A 21,025-nucleotide genomic window follows, 5' to 3' on the forward strand; every position below is an offset into this window, starting at 1 on the left:
GATAAATGTATTGATTTCTAGAAAAGCACACAGACACCTGTAAATACATCTACAAAGGAAGAGGGGGGAAAGAAAACACATTTATTTGAAAAAGCAAACCACTTGATATTTTATTTAATGTCCCAAATAAATCTAAACCTCTCATTCATGTGACATCAAAAGGAACGTAAACAACCCAATGCCAGCATGAACTTCTGTTTGCATGTGCATAAAGTTAGGTCTGGACCAGGCAATCAAGATCTGAAGCTGGAAGAGTACCAAGCAGAGGTGCTGGTATGGGGGGGCATGTATAGTTTCGCTTTAGTGGAACAAAAATCTGACCTTGAAAATACAAAATCAGGCAGGTGGTTATTAAAGAAAGAGACAGACGGTGTCCATTTCTGCAATAACCTATCTGCTGGTTGCTGCCCAGTTGTCAAAATATTGCTGGGCACGCCTGCACAGCTCAGCTGCCGAGTTCCCTTGTCCAAGATGGAAATGACTGAATCCTGGCACAGCCAATCAAGATGGATTAAAGTAATATGGAGGTAGAAGAAAAGAAGGAAGATGGTGGCACTGCGATGGAAGGGGGATAGACAAGTAGCGCGGTTTAGTTCCGCTTTAAAGTGCGCCTATAGGCAAAACCTTATTTTTGGATAAAGTAGGAAAAGGTCAGACCCTGTGTGAGGTTTTTATTCTTGCTTTTATTCTTTGTACCCTTTGAGGAAACTCACTTATTCTATTTGTACTGGTGAACATTAAAATAAGAAAATTCTGCGGATGATTGGGAAAAATCATTTACCCTAACGCATAAGTTGGCCTTAACCTGTAGAGCTCAAGAGGTTAATTACAAAATTCTATCCAGGTGGTATTATTGCCCTGTGGATCTCCATAGAATTCCCCCCCACACAATCTGATCGTTGTTGGCGATGCCACTTACAAAAGGGGATGATGCTTCATATATGGTGGGAGTGTCCGCCTATATATCGATTTTGGGACACGATTATTCAGGTGTATAACGACAGCACTGGGTGCACCATAACCAATACTCCCAATATAGTTCTTTTATCCATGGTTCCGGGTTCGCTCAAAACCATCAAAGGTGGGGTCCTACGTCATTTTCTTACGGCAGCAAGGGCCACTATTCCGAGATTGTGGAAGCAATCTGCTGCTCCTTCTATAGCCAATTGGGTCTCCGAACTTGAAAAAATCCGCCATATGGAGATGTTGGTCGCGAAGGATGATGATAGAATGGAACAATTTAGAATTACCTGGTCCATTTGGGACTGGTTTAAAGACTCTCCCCGATTCCGTACATATTTTATTTAGTGTCCAGGCTTACAGGCTGGATCACAACCCCGGTATTGAGGGTTAATATATATCTCTTTTTTTTTGTATCGCTTGGCATCCCCCCCTTCTCCCCTGGGCTGATTTGTTATATGTGTCTATCTTTGTTTTTATTTTACCTGTTGTTTAAGAATATTGGTTTACACCCTATGCCATACGCTTCCGCTAGCAGACATGTAGCTGTTCTTGTACAGGTTTATTATGTGCTATATGATCCCTTTAGAACTGTTATGTTTTTTTTTGTCATATTTTTTGGGTATATGCAGCTCCCTGGTATTATATGTCTGTTAATTCGAAGCCTACAATGTTATGTTTGTTATGATGTATGTGTTGTATATCTAATTCTTTTTGTTATGTTTACCTGTTACTTTTTTTCTCTGAAAACTTAATAAAAAACTGATTGAAACAAAATAAGAAAATTATATATTCCAAAGGTGATATATCCCAGAACAATTTCCCTCATTTTGGGAGATTTCTTTGAATATCTCTTTGGGACAGGAAGTGAAGGGGAATTTCCCCCCCGAGGGTGAAAAGACTGTCAGAAGATTTAACTCTTCCCAAATATACAAACAACTTTAAGGTGAAGCAATATCTTGTGATTTTTTTTTTTTTTTTGGTAATGTTTATATAAAAGGAACACTTTGTTACTCCAAAGGATTTACATCGCATTCACATTTTCTTTTCACCAGTTATGCGCAGCGTTACTTTCCCGGTACAGATCGGGCAGCGTTGAGATGATAAAGCTTTTTAATTTTTACATGTCTGAGAGCGGGAAGTGCTCTCATTTATAACGTTTACAGAACGGCAATGACCTCCAAATAATAGCCGACTCCATTAGTGAAAACCAGGATGTTTGATCTTCATTAAACTGCAGAAAATTGCATTTGCCCAAATCCAACGTACAATGCAATTAAAGGTCAGATTCAACAACTGCCGCACTTACTGTGCAGAAAGCAGACGTAACGTCCTATCGATTGCAGCAACAGATATTTGATGTTGTCTCCTTCCAACTGTATTAATACACGGCGAGCTCATCTATCAGATGAGAAAATTGCGCTATTGTCGGCAGCAACCACACAGAGTGTCAGCTTTTTTCCCCTCGGCAAGATGAATATATTAGGTGGTCAGCGTCCTAATTCATTATAAAGCTCAACTAAACCCAAACTGAACAAGGCAGTGAATACAAGCAGTGGAGCACCACTTTTACAAATGTACTTTTACACTGTATTACATCTCATTTCCTCCCTTTTCTGAATTCAGATGATGTGAGGGTCAATCAGGTGTGATCATGTGACACCCAAAGTATGACAACCATATTGGACCACTATTTCTCAGTATTCCAATAAACTCCGATGGAGTTTCCTTTTCCTTTGAGGAAATAGCTGGCGAGCAATTGTAAGATCTCAATCTGTTAACAGGTAATGGTTTTATACGTGGCTTGAATATTAGTGTCCCTGAAGCTGATGGTGAATGTGCAGAGTCAGAATATTTCACTTACATAGTGCTGGTGCTTTACGGGGAAAACCAAACCATTCACATCAGTCCCCTCTGCTAACAATAATCTTATGAGCCCATCTTAGCCCTGCACCCAAACTTCAGAAAAACCCTGGCTGGGGGCAGATAAAATGATAGACGAAAGTAGTCGCCCTAGAATTTTTTATAAGCTGAGTGGGAAGAAATTGTAGGCAGGTGGTGGCTTCTGTATTGTGACCTATCTCTTCAGTAACCACCCAAAAACAGCCGGGTGGTTACTGAAAAGTGTCGGGCGGTGCGCCCAGCTAAAAGGGGCTGGGGAGAACACAGGATGGCTTTTTTGGAATAATAAAAAAGCACAGAAGGAGGTCATATGAAGCACAATGAAAGAATGACTTTAATAGGAACTATGGTGGAACTACTTCTAAACTGCTTGGTCCAATTATGTTGAGCAGACCCCCCCCCCCCATTCTATGTACCTGCACAGTGGAAAATGACAATTATACTTACCTTACCCAGTAGGTGAGGAGGACGTCACCGGCCTCTTATGTAGAGTCCCATGGAACACAGGACAGGTAAAATTTCATGGGAAGATGTTGATGTAAAGGACTGGAGTGTCCTCTCACAGGTTTTTACCAGCTCTGCTCTATAGCAGATGATTTGGAGGGTGAAGGCCTTTGGCCAGACCTCCAATATTAGTAGAAAGTCCCCTTTAAACTCAGGACATCAGCGTTAAATTAGAAAAGTTGGAAACCTTTTAGAAAGCTAGAGTGAATGACACAATCCAAATTAATTTATAAGGATGTATCAACACACAACCGCAAACCAAGACAAAAATTTGACATTTCAAAACTTGGAGTGCAGTTCTGCTAATGGGATTAACTCATAAAAGTAAAAATGATTAACATGAGGACTTGGGTGAATCATATTAGACCAAGGCTGTCCAACTCCAGTCCTCAAAGGCTGGGATCTGCATACATGTGGTTTACAAAGACACATTAAGAAACATTGTTTATAGAATCCAGGCCTGCATGTGGCCCTTGGGGACTGGAATTGGACAGCCTTTGTACCAGACAGGTCATAGATTCATCTCGGTGCGTTCCAAGAGACTTCTTGGCCTGGTTCTCAAGTGAAAGATTGTAAAACAACCTCACCCAAATCTGACATTCCAATTTTGGGTGGGAAAATGTTTCTTTGTTCTGCAGTCTGAAGATCAGAGAGCTACTAGTAATACAGAATAAAGGAAATCCAATGCAAAGTGCAGACCATTTGCATCTCTTCAGCCACCATTGGACCCTTCATATAAATAACTATGAGAGCTATGAATGGTGCAAACAGTAAAAGAACAGGTAGGCATGGGCAGGGGGAGCTCCCCATTCTACCCAAATTTTAGAAATCACTCTAGGTGATGGTCTTAACAAAAATATTTTTTTTAACCTTTTTACAACCTAAACTAATATCGCAGCGTATCAGCTTCTGGGAGGGGAAATCACTTGGAAAAAATTGGGCAGCTCTACAGATTGGACAACAGAATATAGAAACGTTGTTAATTAAAACTCCAACTCCCTGCAATCCCTTGCTATTCTGAGGTCCTTCATGCAGATGTTGCAGAATGCTTGGAAAAGGCAAAAAAAACAAAAAAACTACCAGATACAAATTATTTGTCTTTGCATTCATAGCAACAATACTCAGGACTTCCAGGAATACTGATCCCCCTGCTCCTGTAATTCCGGATTGTACTTTTGTACTATGCAGTTACTGCTGGCGACGCTCACAACGGCCGGGTCTCTAGAGAAGAAATCGGAGTAAACGGCTACATAGAAGAAGGAGAAAGCCTGCTACAGACCCTTTGCAAGTCATATACTCATTTTGGGTGAATTAATAGATTTGCAGATACAAAAGGTGAATGTCTAGCCCGGATGATTGACCCTCCCTTTGTTGAAATGGATTGATAAGAACAGACTGATGAGTCTCCAAGCTTTGAAAGAGGATACAATGAACACAGCCGACTACTCAGTGTTCATTTTCCTTTACTTCTCCTTGGGTTGGCAGCACACAAACACACAGACCCTGCTCTTTACACCTACCAGCCTTAAAGGGGTTGAGTAATAGCAGTGAATAGTTTTCTATCACAAGCAATATTCTCCCCAGAAAAAGCTGAGTGGGATCCGGCCCAACTTTTCAATAACCACCTAAAAACAGGTGAGTGCGCCCGGCCAAAAATGACCGGGGAGAATGTTGAACAAGTGTTGGTGCAGCTAATTGGACCGGACTCAAACTTTGTCTATAAACGTGTGTTTGCAGGAATTGTTCCAACCCCTTTAATACAGCAAAAGTCAAAGTGCAGAACGCAGCGACCCTCAGATCCTCTAAACTAATGAACAGAAGGTGAAATGTGGTTGCTCTGAGATTCTGCACTTTGACCCTTTTGCTCCGTTTCATTAAACAAGCCTCATGAATGGAAGGGCTTATCAGGTCTCCAACATGGGATTAACGCTCAGGGTTAATATCGGTCATGCAAAAGTCTACAGGAACTACATGAGTGACGGACAGACTATACAGAATACATACTGTTCATCCTCGTGAAAATTTATCCTGCAGCAGAATGTTATAAACACACAGATCAATAACAAAAGGAAGCGAATACAAACATGCTGAGGACACAGCAACAACGAGAAGAAAACATTTACAGGAGAAGAAACAGAAGAAATATCAACACAAATAATAAAAAAAAGGGAAAAAGAACAGGAAACCAAAAAATAGAGATCAAAGTAATGAAAATAAAATGAAAATACAACTTACAACGGAACTTTAGTCTACAATAAAAAAATGTAGAGGGAACATACTATGCCAGCTCTGCTATACAGCATTCTTACCTTCCACCTCTTACATTGTACATTGAAATGTGAGAGCTGTTTGCCTTCTTCCAGTAGTGAGCTGACAACACTGGGCCCGATTTAATAAAGCTCTCCAAGGCTGGAGAAGATAGACTATCTGGGCAGAACCTGGGTGATCCAGCAAATCTGGAATGGTTTCCTAAAAATAATTTTTTTATTGTTTGGCAAATGTTTTCAATCCTGGACTAGAACTATTCCACGTTTGTTGGATCACCCAGTCTAGCTTCCCCAGTCTTGGAGATCTTTAATAAATCAGGCCCACTGCCTCTGCTATGCCAAAAAACAGTGCTGGCAGCTTTTCCCAGATTTTCTGCTTGGACTTCAGAACACTTACCTTAAACCCTATATTAGGGTCTGTGGTCCAGCAGAAGAGAACTAGGCAGGGCTGACAACACTGATTGGGATTTTAGTGTTGCAGGGGCCACAATGTCAGTTTGCTATAAAAGTTTGGATTTTTGGTACATCAGAAAGTATTTTCAGTACTTGAAATATGTAATGGATAAAGCAACAGATGCTGAGATAAAATCAAGCACCACAGGGCCCTGTTAGTTTTATCACAGCAGACCTATAGATAATGTATAGACATTCGGGTGATAAAAATAGACTCATACGGATATCAGAGAAGAATAACTAGGATTACACAGGAGGAGAAGCACTGATACAACCCTACAAGAATCTGGTGAGGGCAGGCAAATCCCCACCTGCAATGACTGCAGTACTTTGTGTAGCCCAGGTATGGCTTCCATAGGGTAGAGTCACAGCTTGGAGGAGAATCAGTCTGGTCATTACTACGTACCCATTCTTAAAGTAGAGTACATGAGCCCTCTGGAGTCCGGTCTCAAGGAAGAAGCTCAACTCCTGGTCTGGAGCAGCCGGCCCTGGCTTAGGACTCCGATTCTGGATACTTGCAGTTTGGACCTGTGGGGAGACAAAACACCGTGACTCAGGATAAAAGTGCACAATGTACAAAAAATATTATAGTAATCGAAAAGCTAAAACTATACTAAAATATAGTAACAGCGGCGGAGTAAAGAGAGAAAAAAAGGAGGTTAGAGTGGCATGTGTGCAGTCATAAGGACCTACGCGTTTCGCAGACATGGTGGTATTCTGCTTCTTCATTCGAGGAGTTCTGTTCAGCAGAATTAGTGTTTTACCAAACAAAGAACTAAAATATATTAGGGCTAACCTCCAAAGTGCAAGAATCCCAATAGTAGAATAAATGCCATCTATTCTGCGGTTGTTCATGTAGAACAGGGGTGTCAAACTCATACACAGGGGGCCAAAAATAAAAAAAACTTAGACAAAACTGGTGGGCCAACCTTGAAATTTGTTTTTCCTATTAGATATAAAACCTTTCGATATGGAAACAAAGAGGTTTTGCTTCACAATCAATCTGGAACAAGCTTATAATAGAAAGAAAATCTTACGCTTCTTTCTCTATTTGTAGCCTTCTAAGGTCAATTTCAATGGTAATCTTTTTGCACAGGCTAACAATAATAATACCAATATTCTTCTATGAAAATCCAACCATTCAAGTCCATGCCTTGGAGTAGCAAGGAAAAGCTGAGGGCGAGTGCTGGAAATGCCAGACGCTGCCAATGCGGAGCTAAATCTTATGAGTGGCCCACTGCTGAAACTCCCTCTTCATTGAAAAAGCGCCGCTACTAAAATTCCAAACAGTCCAATGCGGGGCCACACATAGGCAAGAGAGCATGCTTGTCTATAGAGGCGAGTGATGCCGGGAATTGTAGTAGCGGCGCTATTTCAAAGCAGCGGCGGGCCAACTGCAGTTCATATTTAGGATTTCTTTGGGGGCCAAAAAAACAAGGACGTTGGGGGCCAGAGTTTGACACTCCTGATGTAGAAGGAACGTGAATTTGGCGGTGGATTCTGCCACTAGTCTACTGTACTATCTGCACATAAAAAAGCTGCAATTCCCTGACACTTCAGGAATGTGACCTGAAAAAAAGAAGTCCACGTGGAATTTATGATACTTCTACATAAACAACTGCAGAATACCTTATCTGGGAAACGCGTCAGTCCTTGTGATTAAAACTTACAGGATTTAATATTCTATTATTTGTGTATGGACCTTTATTGACAAAGGACTGATGTAACTAATGCATTCTATATATTCAACAACATGGAAATGGAACAAAATTTTCTCCAATTGAATCTGGTAAAAACCAAAATGCCTCCCTCCCTGTCAATGCATGTTAATTGTATTTTCAATACAAGGCCAGATTTGAGTTCACAATTGACCAAATCCCAGTAGAACTTGTTTTGAATGATTATCTACACTCATATTTAAAATACCCGAAAAGTGGGTAAAAACTGCCGAGAATATGGCTAGGTTTTCAGTGTAATTACATAGAAGAGCCAGGAGCGTCAACACACGTCTACCCATCACCGTATTCCGCATTCCCCGGCAAGTAGCTGCAGCGCCTGTCCTAATTTTCTGGCAGACAATTTCTACTCTCGGGACGGCTGTAAAGTCCACGTCTGACTCCGGATCAATACCAGCAAATAACTCTATTACTTTTATTTCTGCAAGCGATGATAATTTTCTATATTAATGAACTCAGCTTTAATAAATCTCTGATGGGGTTGAGAAGAACTTTGATGAATGGCGTTTATGGAGACATCCATACTTGTCAAGAAATTGGCAAAGGGAATTTGGAAACAATCGAAACCTATGGAGGTTTAACAGGGAATGAGAGCGCAGTCCCTCGGGTTGGTGTGCTAGTACTCTGTGCATGCGGCACAACTAAGTTAAAGGTCTGTAAATCTTTATTTAACAAGACAAGTTCTACTTCTATAACGGATACAGTAAACTTTTCAGAAAGAATTCACGGCTGGGCCACAGACTTGCTGCCATCTTTATGAATGACACAGAACACACATGCAGGGGTCAATAATAAGGAGGCTGCTCTCCTAGAGTCTGAACACAGGCCAAATGACACACAAGGATATTTCCAGGTAGAAGATCCCTTACTTATATATCCCGATGAAGCATGTGTGGATGGGATTTGTATTGCACACTTGTAAAACTTGCACCGTATACGTTTCCACATTTCCCAAGTAAACAGCAAGTGATGTCGGATTCATATAGCTTGTTTTAATTCTAACCCATCTGCACTTTATGCGGCTGGACATTGCAACTTTCCATAACATAGCCCAGCAAACACTTTCACCGCATGGAAAGAAAATGATCATGTGAGTTTTCTTGAATAAGGATCCATAGCAATATGCGTGCATAGATGTAAATGCTCCCTTAGGCTGGAGCAAGTACAATTTACATTTCCAACCAAAATGTAAACATAACATAAGGAGGCACTACGTTTAATCTCCTTTATTCTCCACTACGTTTATCTCCTTTACTTTGCTGGGGGCAAATGACTAAGATACACAGGATCTGAATAACTTATCTGCTTTGGTATCTTGATGATCAATTCCAGAGTTTTAAAATGTTTTTAAAAAATTGTTTTTTTTGTAATTGAGATACTTATGAAGCCAATAAATCTGAAAGCAAAAATGATCTGAAATTTGATGTGCATGCCGTCAGTTTACTCTCATAGCGAAGGAGACAGGTGCTGCTAGGAAAGGTCAGATTCAAGCCGTGTCCTGGGATTGGTCCAACAGTGGTCACATGACGAGCAGATAACAGGTACACTTTGAAAAGTTTCAGCTTGGTCACAACGCTGCTCCTCGTGTAAATGGAAGAAATAATTCCAGCAAAGTTTTACTCCTGAACAGCCGACCAGCTTTATTTCCATTTCCTTCCCAATCAATATGAATATATGACTCTATTACTTTTATTTCCGCAAGCAATGATAATTTTATGTAATAATGAACCGCAGTTTATTAAACTTATGCTGGACTTCTACGAATGGAGGTTATGAAGACATTCATACTTGTCAGGGAATTGGTAATGGGAATCTGAAAGTTTTACGACCTATTGATGGTTGCTTTAAAAGAAACACTATTTGAGGACCTGTCCTGCAGAAGCTTGGGATACAAAAGACAAAAAATAAGGCAAAAGACGATTCCTTATAACAGTATTTGCTGGGCCATGTTATGGAAAGTTGCAATGTCCAGCTGCATAAAGTGCAGATGGGTTAGAATTTTGGTAAGCTATTTGAATCTCTCTCGCTGCTTACTCAAAGAGGACCTGTCCTGTTCAAACTAGGGAAACAAAAGACAAGAAGAGGGCAAAGGAAAATTCCTTATAAAATATCTAATCCTAATTTAACGTGTTTACATTAAGGTTTATATCTGTGTGTTGCAGGATTTGGTGACTGGAAAGGTTTTGGAAACTGAAGAAGTCCTGCCAGCTGCATTGTTCCATCAAAGTGCACAGAATTACCCTGAAATGTAATAAGTAATATTGCTATAATATGTACAAAATATAAGTTTTGTACAAGTCTCACTTGCAGTATCTGGTTTTCCTACAGACAACATGCCCTAGGAATGGCTGCAATAGCTGGACCAGACCAAGTTCATGCTCAGAGGGGGCCAGGGAATAATGGCTGCATATAAAACCTGAACTGAGCAAACAACTAAAACACAAAGCGTCAGGGACAAGTGGCCCTTCCTCTTTAGAGGAGAATCAAAATGTAGAGCAGGGGTCGGCAAACTCCAGCCTTCAGGCCAGACAGGGCCTAGCCAGTAGTCTGTTTCGGCCTAACGGCCCCCTAGTCCATCCGGTCTAATCCCAGTCAGCAACCCACGACTCTGGGAGCAGCAAGCAGCACTTGAGCCTCCCTTGTTTCCATATTTATCACGGCCGGTGTTAACACTATGTCCGCCGGGGTAAAGGGACATTCCCTCGCCTCTGTATGCATTGTACAGAAGAGGGATTTACTTTCAGGGGTGTTCCCTCACCTCCATATGCATTGAGAAGAGGGATTTCCTTTTGGGGGTGTTTCCTCTCCTCTGTATGCATTGTGGAGGAGAGGGATTTCCCTTCAGGGGGTGTTCCTCATGGGGGCGGAGTCATCAGAGCAGGATTCGAGAGTCTGGCCTAGTTTGCCTTCTTGACTTCCTGAAATGGCCTAGTAGCCAAAAAAGTTTGCTCATAAAAGAAGCCTTAACTATTGCAAAGCCCAATGTGTGCTCACCCTCTCCACCTCCTGCAGATATAACAGGGCGATGTCTCCAGCTTTCTCATAGCAGGTGATGGTATCTTGGTCTCGGTCCACATGGAGGCTGTTCGTAGAAGCAGATATCGGTAGTTTTTCCAAGCACAGACCTAGAATATAGAAGATTTTGTACCAGGTTAGACAACTAATGAAATGTGAAGAGAACAATGTGATAATAACACTAAATACAGACATTACAGGCATCACTGAATGCCCCAAATCTCACCAATTCATTCGTTGGTTCCTGGAAGGAGCTGGAGCAATGCAGTCATTTTAGAACACCCTAATGCAGATAGGTGTTGGCTGTTCTACTGACAGGTTCACTTTAAAATGGAGCAGTTTTCATGCATGAAGACAAAAAGTGCCCAGTGCGATATTTCCACACACATTCAGTGGAAAATAACTAAAGCAGACGACCTCGACTTCCTCCTCTGTGAGGAGCTCAGCCAAACATAACATGTCAGCGAACCGAAGAGATCAAGTGCTGGGATTAAGCTTCCTACACGGAACACCTCCTGGCTGGAACATCAGAGAGCCGATACTGGGACCTTAATGCAAAGCAAAAACCATTTCTGCTGCCATAATACGCGGGATTAGGTTTAGGCAGTTAGTGCATGCTGAATGCCAGGCTCCGGGGAGTGTCTGCTAGACGCGCAGTCCGGCCAATAGCTGCAAAACCAAATTCCTGCACAACATCTCACGTACCTAGATTGTAAGCTCTTCGGGGCACGGTCCTCCCCTCCTCCTGTGTCACTGTCTGTATCTGTCTGTCATTTGCTTCCCCCATTTAATGTACAGTGCTACATAATATGTTGGCGCTATATGAATCCTGTTTAATAATAATGCCCCATCCTGATATACACCCCCTTCAAATCTGAACCCAAAATCCAGGTCTGGCCTAACACTATAAACAAAAATTTATATATGTAAATGTTATAATTGTGTTTACATTATCAGATGACAAACAAACATGGATGTCTAAGGCTGGGTACACACGTGAAATAATTGTCGTTGGAAAGGATCTTTCACGATCCTTTCCAGTGTTGAACCTAGAAAGTTTTTTAAGCTGGGTGGGAAGAAGCGGTAGGTGCGTGGCAGCCCCTGTATTATAACCCAACTCATGCATCGTTCAGTGTTTGTCGTTGGAAAGCAGTGTTCTCCCCAGATCCTTTTAGCCAGATGCACCACCCAGCACTTTTCAGTAACCACCCGGCTTTTTTTGGGTGGTTAGTGAATAGTGCTGGGTGGTGCACACGGCTAAAAGGTTCTGGGGAGAATTGCATGAACAAGCTCTGTACCTACAGCACCTTTCTGCTCAATGGGGAGGGGGAGAACAACGGAGCACCACCCTGCTGTGCTCTCTCCCCTTCACTTTAATTATGATCGTTCCTCGTCCATGGATCCGCCAGGATGACAAGCACTGTACACACCCCAGATTCTTGTCTGATATCAGCCCTAAGGTAATTATTTGATGAGAATCATCTGACCTGTGTATGTAGCCTAAGTGTTATACATAAGTGTTATTGATATGCATTATGGTAACACATGCGCTCCAGCACCCAGAACACAGATTGGGAATTCTTCCCCTTACTGACTGCTTCTCCTGGTTCATTAAGGTAAAAAAGGATGCGCTGGACATCCAGGAAACAAATAAAAAGGAATAAAATGAAGCCAGCAAATGCATAGCCCTAGGGATAGACATTTCTCCGTCCCGTAAATAATGATGAATTCTGTACATAGTATGGTATGTCTTCAGGCAGCAGCATTTCCCAGCTGCCACCAAGATCTAGTTTTCTACTTCAGGGGGAAGGGGCCGTTAATGTGCAGAAAGGCAGCAGAGTAATCGCCTTGTTTTTCACCCACCGTGTTTGTTCTCGGAAGCTTAATCTTTGCAACGATGACTTAACAGTACTAAATGACACAACGGTATTAATGGCACGCTGCAGGAGGACCTGTCACTCTGTCATTGGACTCGGTGCAATATGAGAAGGGCGCTCGGGTAGTATGAGGGCAGAGCGCCCCCTGGTGACTGAACTGAGTGTGCTCGGTTTCATTAGAATGAACTAATCGCAAACCGGGGGTAAAATGACTTACGTTACTTATGGGATGGAGTAGATATACTGATGCTGCTGATCCGGGACCTAGAGAATAAATATAGAACTCAGAAGAAGCAAAGAGGAAAGAGCCTTATAGAGGGAGGTCTGCGCTTTTCTATCCAACTTCCAAAATGCAAAGTTCCATTTTTAAGATTCCCTATTCAGGTCAGTCATTATGGCAGAAAGAGACAGACCTTGTCTCTTCCTGATCGCTCTGGGTAAATGGAAAAAAAGCTGAGTTACACATGTGCAGCATCAGCATTGGTTGCCAGGATGCCCAGCAATCCCAGCTGCCCCTGCGCATGCCAAGAATGAAGAAACTCGCAGGAGTTTCATCATCCTGGCCAATCACGATGGCCAAAGATTGTCACCAGGAAGGTGAGATTGTCGCAATTTTTAGGGCTCTTTATTTTATAATCCAAGTTCTAAACTTGTCAAACTCCTAAAATGCCATTAAACAAATAACAATGATGTCCCCTGGAGGGTGTGGGGATAATCTTTAGTGGTTATACCACATATGCTGCATCTGGCGTCGAGCAGAATGCGATGATTGCACTGGTCTCCGGTCCGTTGTACATCGTCCTGACCCAACAGACAGCCATTTATTTACATCTGATACCTCCGCTGTCTCATACCAGAGTGTGCTGCCCGTCCATCTAAAAATAAAACTCATTAGTGACCCAGGCTCGTTTAACACGACATTAAAGTTACAGGAGGGTTAGTGGCGGGCAGGAGAGTGTCGACTTACTGAGCGAGAATCATCCAGAAAGGAAAAAACAGATCAGAGGTCCGAGGTCAGTTTACCTAGAAAAACTCACAATGACTTAGCAGCGAATCCGAACTCCCTGGACATATTCCGAGCGTCAGCGACCATCACATTTTCGGTGACAAGAATGAAACGCAAAATTGGCCACCATGATGGAGGAATCTATGCACATACTCGCTATTGCATAGTTTTATGTCTGTATAATGGATAGATTTGGGTCAATAAAGTTCCACTATTGAGAATGCACATTCCGGCCGCTCATTGCAGAAAGAGACAGGTGATGTCCCTTCGGCGACAACCCCTCCTGCCTGGGGACGTCGCCCGTCTCTTTCCGCGAAAACCCCTCCTGCCTGGGGACGTCGCCCGTCTCTTTCCGCCACAACCCCTCCTATCTTGGGACGTCGCCTGTCTTTCCTTAACAACCCCTCCTGCCTGTTTCTTTCCTTAACAACATCTCCTGCCTGGCGACATCGCCCGTCTCTCTATGCAACAACCCCTCCAGCCTGGGGACATTGCCCATCTTTTTCTCTAATAACCCCTCCTGCCTGGGGACATTGCCTGTCTCTTTCAACAACCCATCCAAGCAAGTTCTGCTTTAAGCAGTATAGTCAGCACCCTGGCTTAATGACTACAGGACTGACAAGGCTGCTTGGGATAAAACATTAGAGACTGTGCATGTATTAAAGAGAGACCCAACTTGTATTTTAATTTTAGGTAAATGACTGATTGCCTCCACTGACCTACCCACAAAGGAGGGTCAAATTTAAACATTTTTGCTTTTCCTGATACCAGATTGTCCACCAAAGGTCTGGAAGAGGGACAGATATAAATGTCAGCAGCCAACAGCGAGGAGCAGGCAGATTCTAAACTACCATGCAGTGCAAGCAGGGAGGAATTCCATCGGTCTCAGTTTTATTCTGCAGTGACAATGACCCAAAACACAAATTAAAACGAACCATCCGCAGCCACAGAACCCTGCAATTGAGGGTCTGACCCCACAAAACACAAATGCTATAATATTGAGCAAGTGCTGGATCTTGAGCCAAAAGATGACCAAAGTCTGCTGCAGGATCTCTAGGATGATGGGACAACTACCTACAGAAATGGTGCCCTAATAATGATTTTTATAGCACCATCTTTTTCCTAATGTACTACCCAGTATAGTAATTTTAGGACAGGTACACTCTTCAAAGTACCTAATCGTACATAGAGGTGCTGCCCCCTGGTGGTCAGATCACGTTGGACCAAGAGAAGATTTCACATTCTAAGGGTTCTATATATATATATATATATATATATATATATATATATATATATATATATATGATTCCTCTGTTCATTCACTCAAAATATTCCTTTATTTCTTATTGTGACAGCTGTGCGCTTTTGATTGGTCACTAGATGGCAGAACGAGTCATAATTTGAATAGGAACTGAAGGAGAATAAAATGAGAGATTCCACCATCTGTTAGCCAATTTAGGAGGAAATGACTGGGGGGATAATTTATAAACAGAGTCCTAATTGTGTCTAATATTACAATACCTTTGATAGAGAAGCCTTCAGCGATCATGCGAAGTTTATAAGGAGGTGCAGCCACCAGTTGTAGGTCATCCAACCCCACCCAGGCGTAGATACGGAGAGCTTCCTTAATGTCACCTTCCACATAGTTGAGTTTGGCCATGATCAGTTTGGCTTCCTGCATAAAATCCGACTGTAGGGAGGAGAAAGAAGAACAGATTTACAGTCCTGGCCATCACATATCACATTCATGGAACAAAAGCAGATCAGAGCGCCTTGTTTAATCATATGGACACTTTGTTTATTTTTTTTTACCATCATGTATATATACAACATTCAGTGCTACAATACTGTGGGATGCTGATAGGATGACACCCCAAGGGGGCGGGACCATGACAGCCTGGTTTAGAGGAAGTGGGCTGGCTAATACTAGCCATCATTCAACAGCGCCATCTAGTGGAGGACAGAAGCAGAAGAATATATATATATATATATTTAATTTTAATATATAAACATGCTTATACCTAGCCAGGCTCCAGTTAACCGTTTCAGTATCAGCCCCTTACTGTGAGGATCATAAGGGTTTATTTTAATGCAGATTTAGAAATATTGGAATTGGCTTGTGCATCTTACGGGAGATTGTAGCGATTGGGTTTGGTGCCTGGGTGCCCATACATCCAATACAAATCTCACAGACGGCTGGGCCTTCACTGAAGGGTATCGTTGCTGGGACAGTTGGCTTCTTCATAAACAGATTGCTGAGCCCCCCCCATCGGTTTATTATAACATTCTGGATTTGCAGAGAGCAGGGATGGAATCAGCACCATACATGACAAATGTTAATCTGCAGCGCTCGCCTTCTATCCGCCGGAGTCATTACTTTTAATGGAGCCCTGAGCTGGACAAGCAAAGATGAAACCCTCCCATCTGTCCCTGACCATTACTATATGAAACAGCTGGACTGCAACCAAACCACACTCATCAGACTAATTGCACCGCGCATTTCCGACAAAGCAAGAAATGCTATTTACCATGCTAACCCTTCACATGCACAACCCCCCCTCCCCAACTCTTCACATGCACAAACCCCCCCACTCTGCTAACCCCTTCACATGCATCCCACCCCTCCTGGCTAACCCTTCAAACGCATAACCCCCCCCCCCGGCTAACCCTTCACATGCATAACCCCCACCCACAGCTAACCCTTTAACCCTTCACACGCATACACCCCCATCCCCCCGCTAACCCTTTACATGCACCCCCCCGCCCTGCTAACCCCTACACACACATTGCGCCCCCTCCTCCCTCCCGCTAACGCTTAACATGCATTTCATCTGTTAGCTCTGCATAATTTTCTAAACCCAAAAATTTAAAAACAGTCGCCACATGGGTCCTTCATTGCAAAAGGATCCCATCTACAACAAAAAAAATAAACTTTCTGATTGCAATTTAATTGCAATTGCAACCTGTCCCTGTTCCATCGTGGGCACGGCCATCCTTCCTTCTCACTTTCACTATTTGGCCATCCTGATTGGCTAGATTGGGATGACAAACTTTCCACACACGTGCGCAAAATTTATTCTGTCCTGGTAGCTGCAGGAGATGCTGGGATGTACCAGGTATCCTACACTGAGCTGCACAAGCGCATCTCAGCGATGATTTGACAAAAAATAAATCAGTTTGTTGCAATATTCACTTGCAAAACAGAGCTTTTCCCTGCAGTACTTCTTTTCTGCCACTAGAAGTCCTCAGAACATTTGTATCAATTAACCAGCTTCTTCTAAACTCCTGTGATTGGACAGAAAGCAACACCGTGATGAACTCAACCCCGCCCTCCCCACCTATCACCATATGACCTGATAGGCTTCTTGTGCTGCCTCTTACTCTCAAATCCCAGCCCTGCTGCAGAGACTGTACAAGTCTGATATCAGGGCAGTTTCAGATACACAGCTTTAATCCACATTTAATGATGTGATGATTACAGAGCTGCAATAATTTGTGTTTATTATTATTGCACATTTTATTTTATTTCAACTCAAATACCTGGTAATTCCAGCATGAAGGTCCTTGTGGGAGTACTTCCTGTTAATGGGTGACAACACTCCCAATTTCTTACACATTACACTGTTGTCATCAGCAGAAAACCCTGAGTACCCTGCCCAGAGAATTGCCATGGGGCATTACTGGAGTGCAAGGGGACAAGGAAGGGGCTGCAGGAGACCAGCAGCTCGGAGTTGTACCAAATGAAATGCAGAACAAGAAATGTCAGTTTGACCTGCTCTGCCTGCAATTCATACGCAAGTCAGAAGAACCTGCTGTGTCCACAGAAACGCAATCACAACAGGAGGAACGCAGCGCTGCCAGCGAAGTCAAAGGAAATCTGCAGGCCAAACACAGGAAAACAGCTCCCCCTGCAGGCCATGCAGTGAATGCTCACATCTACTTTAACCCATGCTATATTTTACTTGCTGTGTACCAGCTGGAAGTCGTTGCCCCTTTATTCTTCCTTCCACCCCCCCCCCACCCCCCTGCATGCAGCTGCAAGGGATCTCCAGCTCACAATGGAAGAGAAGCAGAGGGTGACCACAGCCTGACATTTTGTTCCCTGGTGCCCATTATCCGCTATGGTACAATTCAAAGCCGCTGGGTGATGGTCGGCTGCCCCGTGTGCTAGCGAAGCATTATTCTGAGAAATTGCTCCTCCGATGTGACGGCTCTGTCATTAGAGGGATCGTTAGTTGCGTCATCAGAAATTCCTCTGCCATCAGCACATCCTTCCCAGAGATCCTTCTGTTCCCGAACACTCCGAATGTCTCCGAATGTCACCGCAACCAGCGCCACCCCCAACACCCCCCCCACCTCCGCCCCAGGGATCCTGGGGCTGAAAACTTTACAGGAAGGGCAATATTCCTATGGCGGTGTATTGACCTGGACAGCCCTGCCCAATACATAGCACCGATGCCACCAGACACCAAGGGCAATATTTCTATTACAGGTTAGACCCAGATGGTCCTGCTCCAGAAGCCCAATATGCAGCACCGGTGCCACCAGATGTAGGCATGAGCAGGTCTGGATCTCGTCCGAGCACCAAGTAACTGCAAGGCCTAACGTTGTCACCTCAAATAAAACTTTATTGCTACAATCATGGACAGAGTCCCTACAGACAATCTACGAACTCTGAAGCATTTCACTTCTAGGACTCATCTTGTCTAAGGTGAAATGCGTCCGCCCATCCTCACCTGTCCTGCATCCAGCGCAGGTAAAACTAAACCCTCTTACACTCACCTGTCCCCATCTTGTTTCATATTCTTCATTCTTTTGATCTTCGGCTATATTGATTGGCTGGGATGGGATCATGCAACTCTCGCTCAGGAGTTCATGGCAGCTGCAGGGGTAGCATGCACCACATGCGCCAGGTACCTCGGCTTCCTATGCGCAGCTTAGTGATCCTGACAGATAAGGAGGGCTGAGTTTTATTGCAAGAGAATCATGGCCTCTCCTTTTCTGCAGCCCGGCAGGTTTGTAAATTTTTAAAGTGGCGCTATAATGCCCAACCACAACTTTATTTATAGTTTTGCTTTAGAACTGTAAGCATACCTGTACAGATTTGATTACTGTCTATGACCCTAGGGAGGGGATTTGCCCCTATATGCCACCCCCTTACCCAGTATAAGGGAAAATCCTAAACTCCTGGCAGAAGATTAGCCTCCCCCCACCTATACTAATAACATCACTTCCTGTCCACTCACTTCCTGTCCTGACACCTATCCAAGGAACAGGAAGTAGTGACGTTGTCACTTCCCATGGGGACACCCATTTCCTGTTATTGGCTGAGATTTTCCTGTTCTCTGGCTGTCAGAGGTGTCTGGGGTATAATCGGTGACAATGGGATGATTCAGGGAGCTTCTAATCTCTCAGCTGCTCTGCATTCCCATTTTTTGGAGTTTCTGGAAATCTGAAGCTTTGACCTAGACAAATCTATTCATGTGATATTCTAAAATAAAAAAGCTGAAGGGTATTCTGTATTTATTTTGCCTCCACCCCTCATCAGCATGATAATGAGATTTGTATGTAATTACACTGTTTTCCTTGAATTCCTCATTATAGATCCAATAAAGTCAGCACTAGGTCTCTGTGCTCTTCCATGCAATGCAGGTAAAACAAGGCTTATGGGAGGGGCCAGCAGGGTGCTGTACATACACAAGCCCATCCTACAACACTTAGTACTCCTCTTTGGGAGGAGTTATGCAAATATCACAATGCATTGACGGGGGAGGTCCTAGGCTGGCTGTATTTGCATGCTAAGTAACGCCCATATGTGATGCTGAGCCTCCATGATTGAAAGAACCAGAAATCCAATGGGAAAAGGGGCGGGGCCAGAGGCTGGATAGGGAGGAGCTAGATGATGCTGGATGTCCTCCAGGCAGGAAAGGATCCGGGCTCTGACTTGCTGCAGTTTCTAGGTTGTTCAGGCGGAGGCAGCCAATCAGAAGCACTGCTAGGCAGACAAATCCCGCCCCTTGCTATGGCTGTGCCAGATTTGCCTCGTGAACACAGCCTAACTATGTCAGGGGTCATGTAACCAAACTGTTCTCCTATCCGGTGCTACAAAGAAACCCGGAACCTTGGCACGGTCTGACATATTCACCGCAATGCCCCGTGTGGTTTTTTTTTTTTTTTTTGTAAATGGAGCTTTGCTTAATGTGCTCAAACAACCAATCAGTGGCAAGCTTTCATCACATCACCTACAGAAGGAACATGAAACATGGCCTCTGATTAGTTGTGAGAAGCAGCATAGACCCTCCAGTCCCTCAGCTACAGAGATCACATGATATGTGGGAGGGGAAGTCTCAGGTTTTGCAGTGGCCGTACCTTGAGGTTTCCTCTGTCCAGGACGGCTGTCAGGTGTTTGCGGACCTCGGTCAGCTTTAGTTGGGGTCCTCGGGGGCTGGCTCCTTGCTTGACGGGGTTCTCCTTAAGGTATTGCTCCAACCCGGCCTCCCCCAGCAGCAGCTCGGCCATATCATCTGCAAGACAGAAAGCAGAATACAGCGATGAGTACAGGAGGTGGGCCAGGCATCCGGTGTGTTGGGGAGATGGGGCCAACAGGTGGCACAAGGGCACACAGAGACAAACATGGACCCCACAGTCTGCAGACCAACAGCGCCCCCACCTGGTATGACGGGGACAGACATGGCATTGTACCATACATGGACCCTGATGGTCCATACTGTGCCACACAGAGCCCCTACAGTCCACATAGTGCATACCACCTGTCATGGTAAAATGGTCAGGATTCCTGCCTGGTGTGGTGCTAGCAAATATGGCCCCCATGTGGACAAAGACTGGGTGTTATACACAGGTAAACAATACATATTACACACCTATTGTACAATACAGAACAACAGAAAGTGCCAGAGACTCCCAGTGTCATATATAAAGAGACAAAGTGTTATACAGAGAGATATAATGCTATATACAGATATAGAGGGTTATACAGAGAGATATAGGGGCTCTATGGGGGGTAAAATGCTATATACAGAGGTGTATAGGGTGTTATATACAGGTATATGGTGTTATACAGAGGTATCTGGGGCTGTATGGGGTGCACAATGCTATATACAGAGATACATTGTGTCATATACAGATATATACGAGGTGTTATATACAGGGATATACGAGGTGTTATATAGACATAGATAGAGATAGAGATACATTGTGTCATATACAGGTATATATGAGGTGTCATATACGGGTATGTATGTGTTGTTATATAGAGATACCTTGTGTTATATACACAGGTATGTA

The 21,025-nt window shown here is 43.5% G+C and overlaps 1 protein-coding gene across 4 annotated transcripts in view; it reads right to left on the reverse strand.

Moving 5' to 3' along the window:
• TTC7B (tetratricopeptide repeat domain 7B) overlaps positions 1-21,025 on the reverse strand; it is a 61,614-nt gene that overhangs the window by 39,337 nt on the left and 1,252 nt on the right. For all 4 annotated transcript variants that reach the window (XM_072428282.1, XM_072428280.1, XM_072428279.1 and 1 more), the window contains exons 2-5: positions 20,090-20,244; positions 15,242-15,410; positions 10,817-10,947; positions 6,493-6,614 (exon numbers count right to left, since the gene is read on the reverse strand). In XM_072428282.1, the coding sequence (XP_072284383.1) occupies positions 6,493-6,614; positions 10,817-10,947; positions 15,242-15,410; positions 20,090-20,244 (577 nt within the window). The remainder of the gene's footprint in view (positions 1-6,492; positions 6,615-10,816; positions 10,948-15,241; positions 15,411-20,089; positions 20,245-21,025) is intronic.

Source organism: Pyxicephalus adspersus, chromosome 12, assembly GCF_032062135.1.
Source record: "Pyxicephalus adspersus chromosome 12, UCB_Pads_2.0, whole genome shotgun sequence".
Taxonomy (NCBI): Eukaryota; Metazoa; Chordata; class Amphibia; order Anura; family Pyxicephalidae; genus Pyxicephalus; species Pyxicephalus adspersus.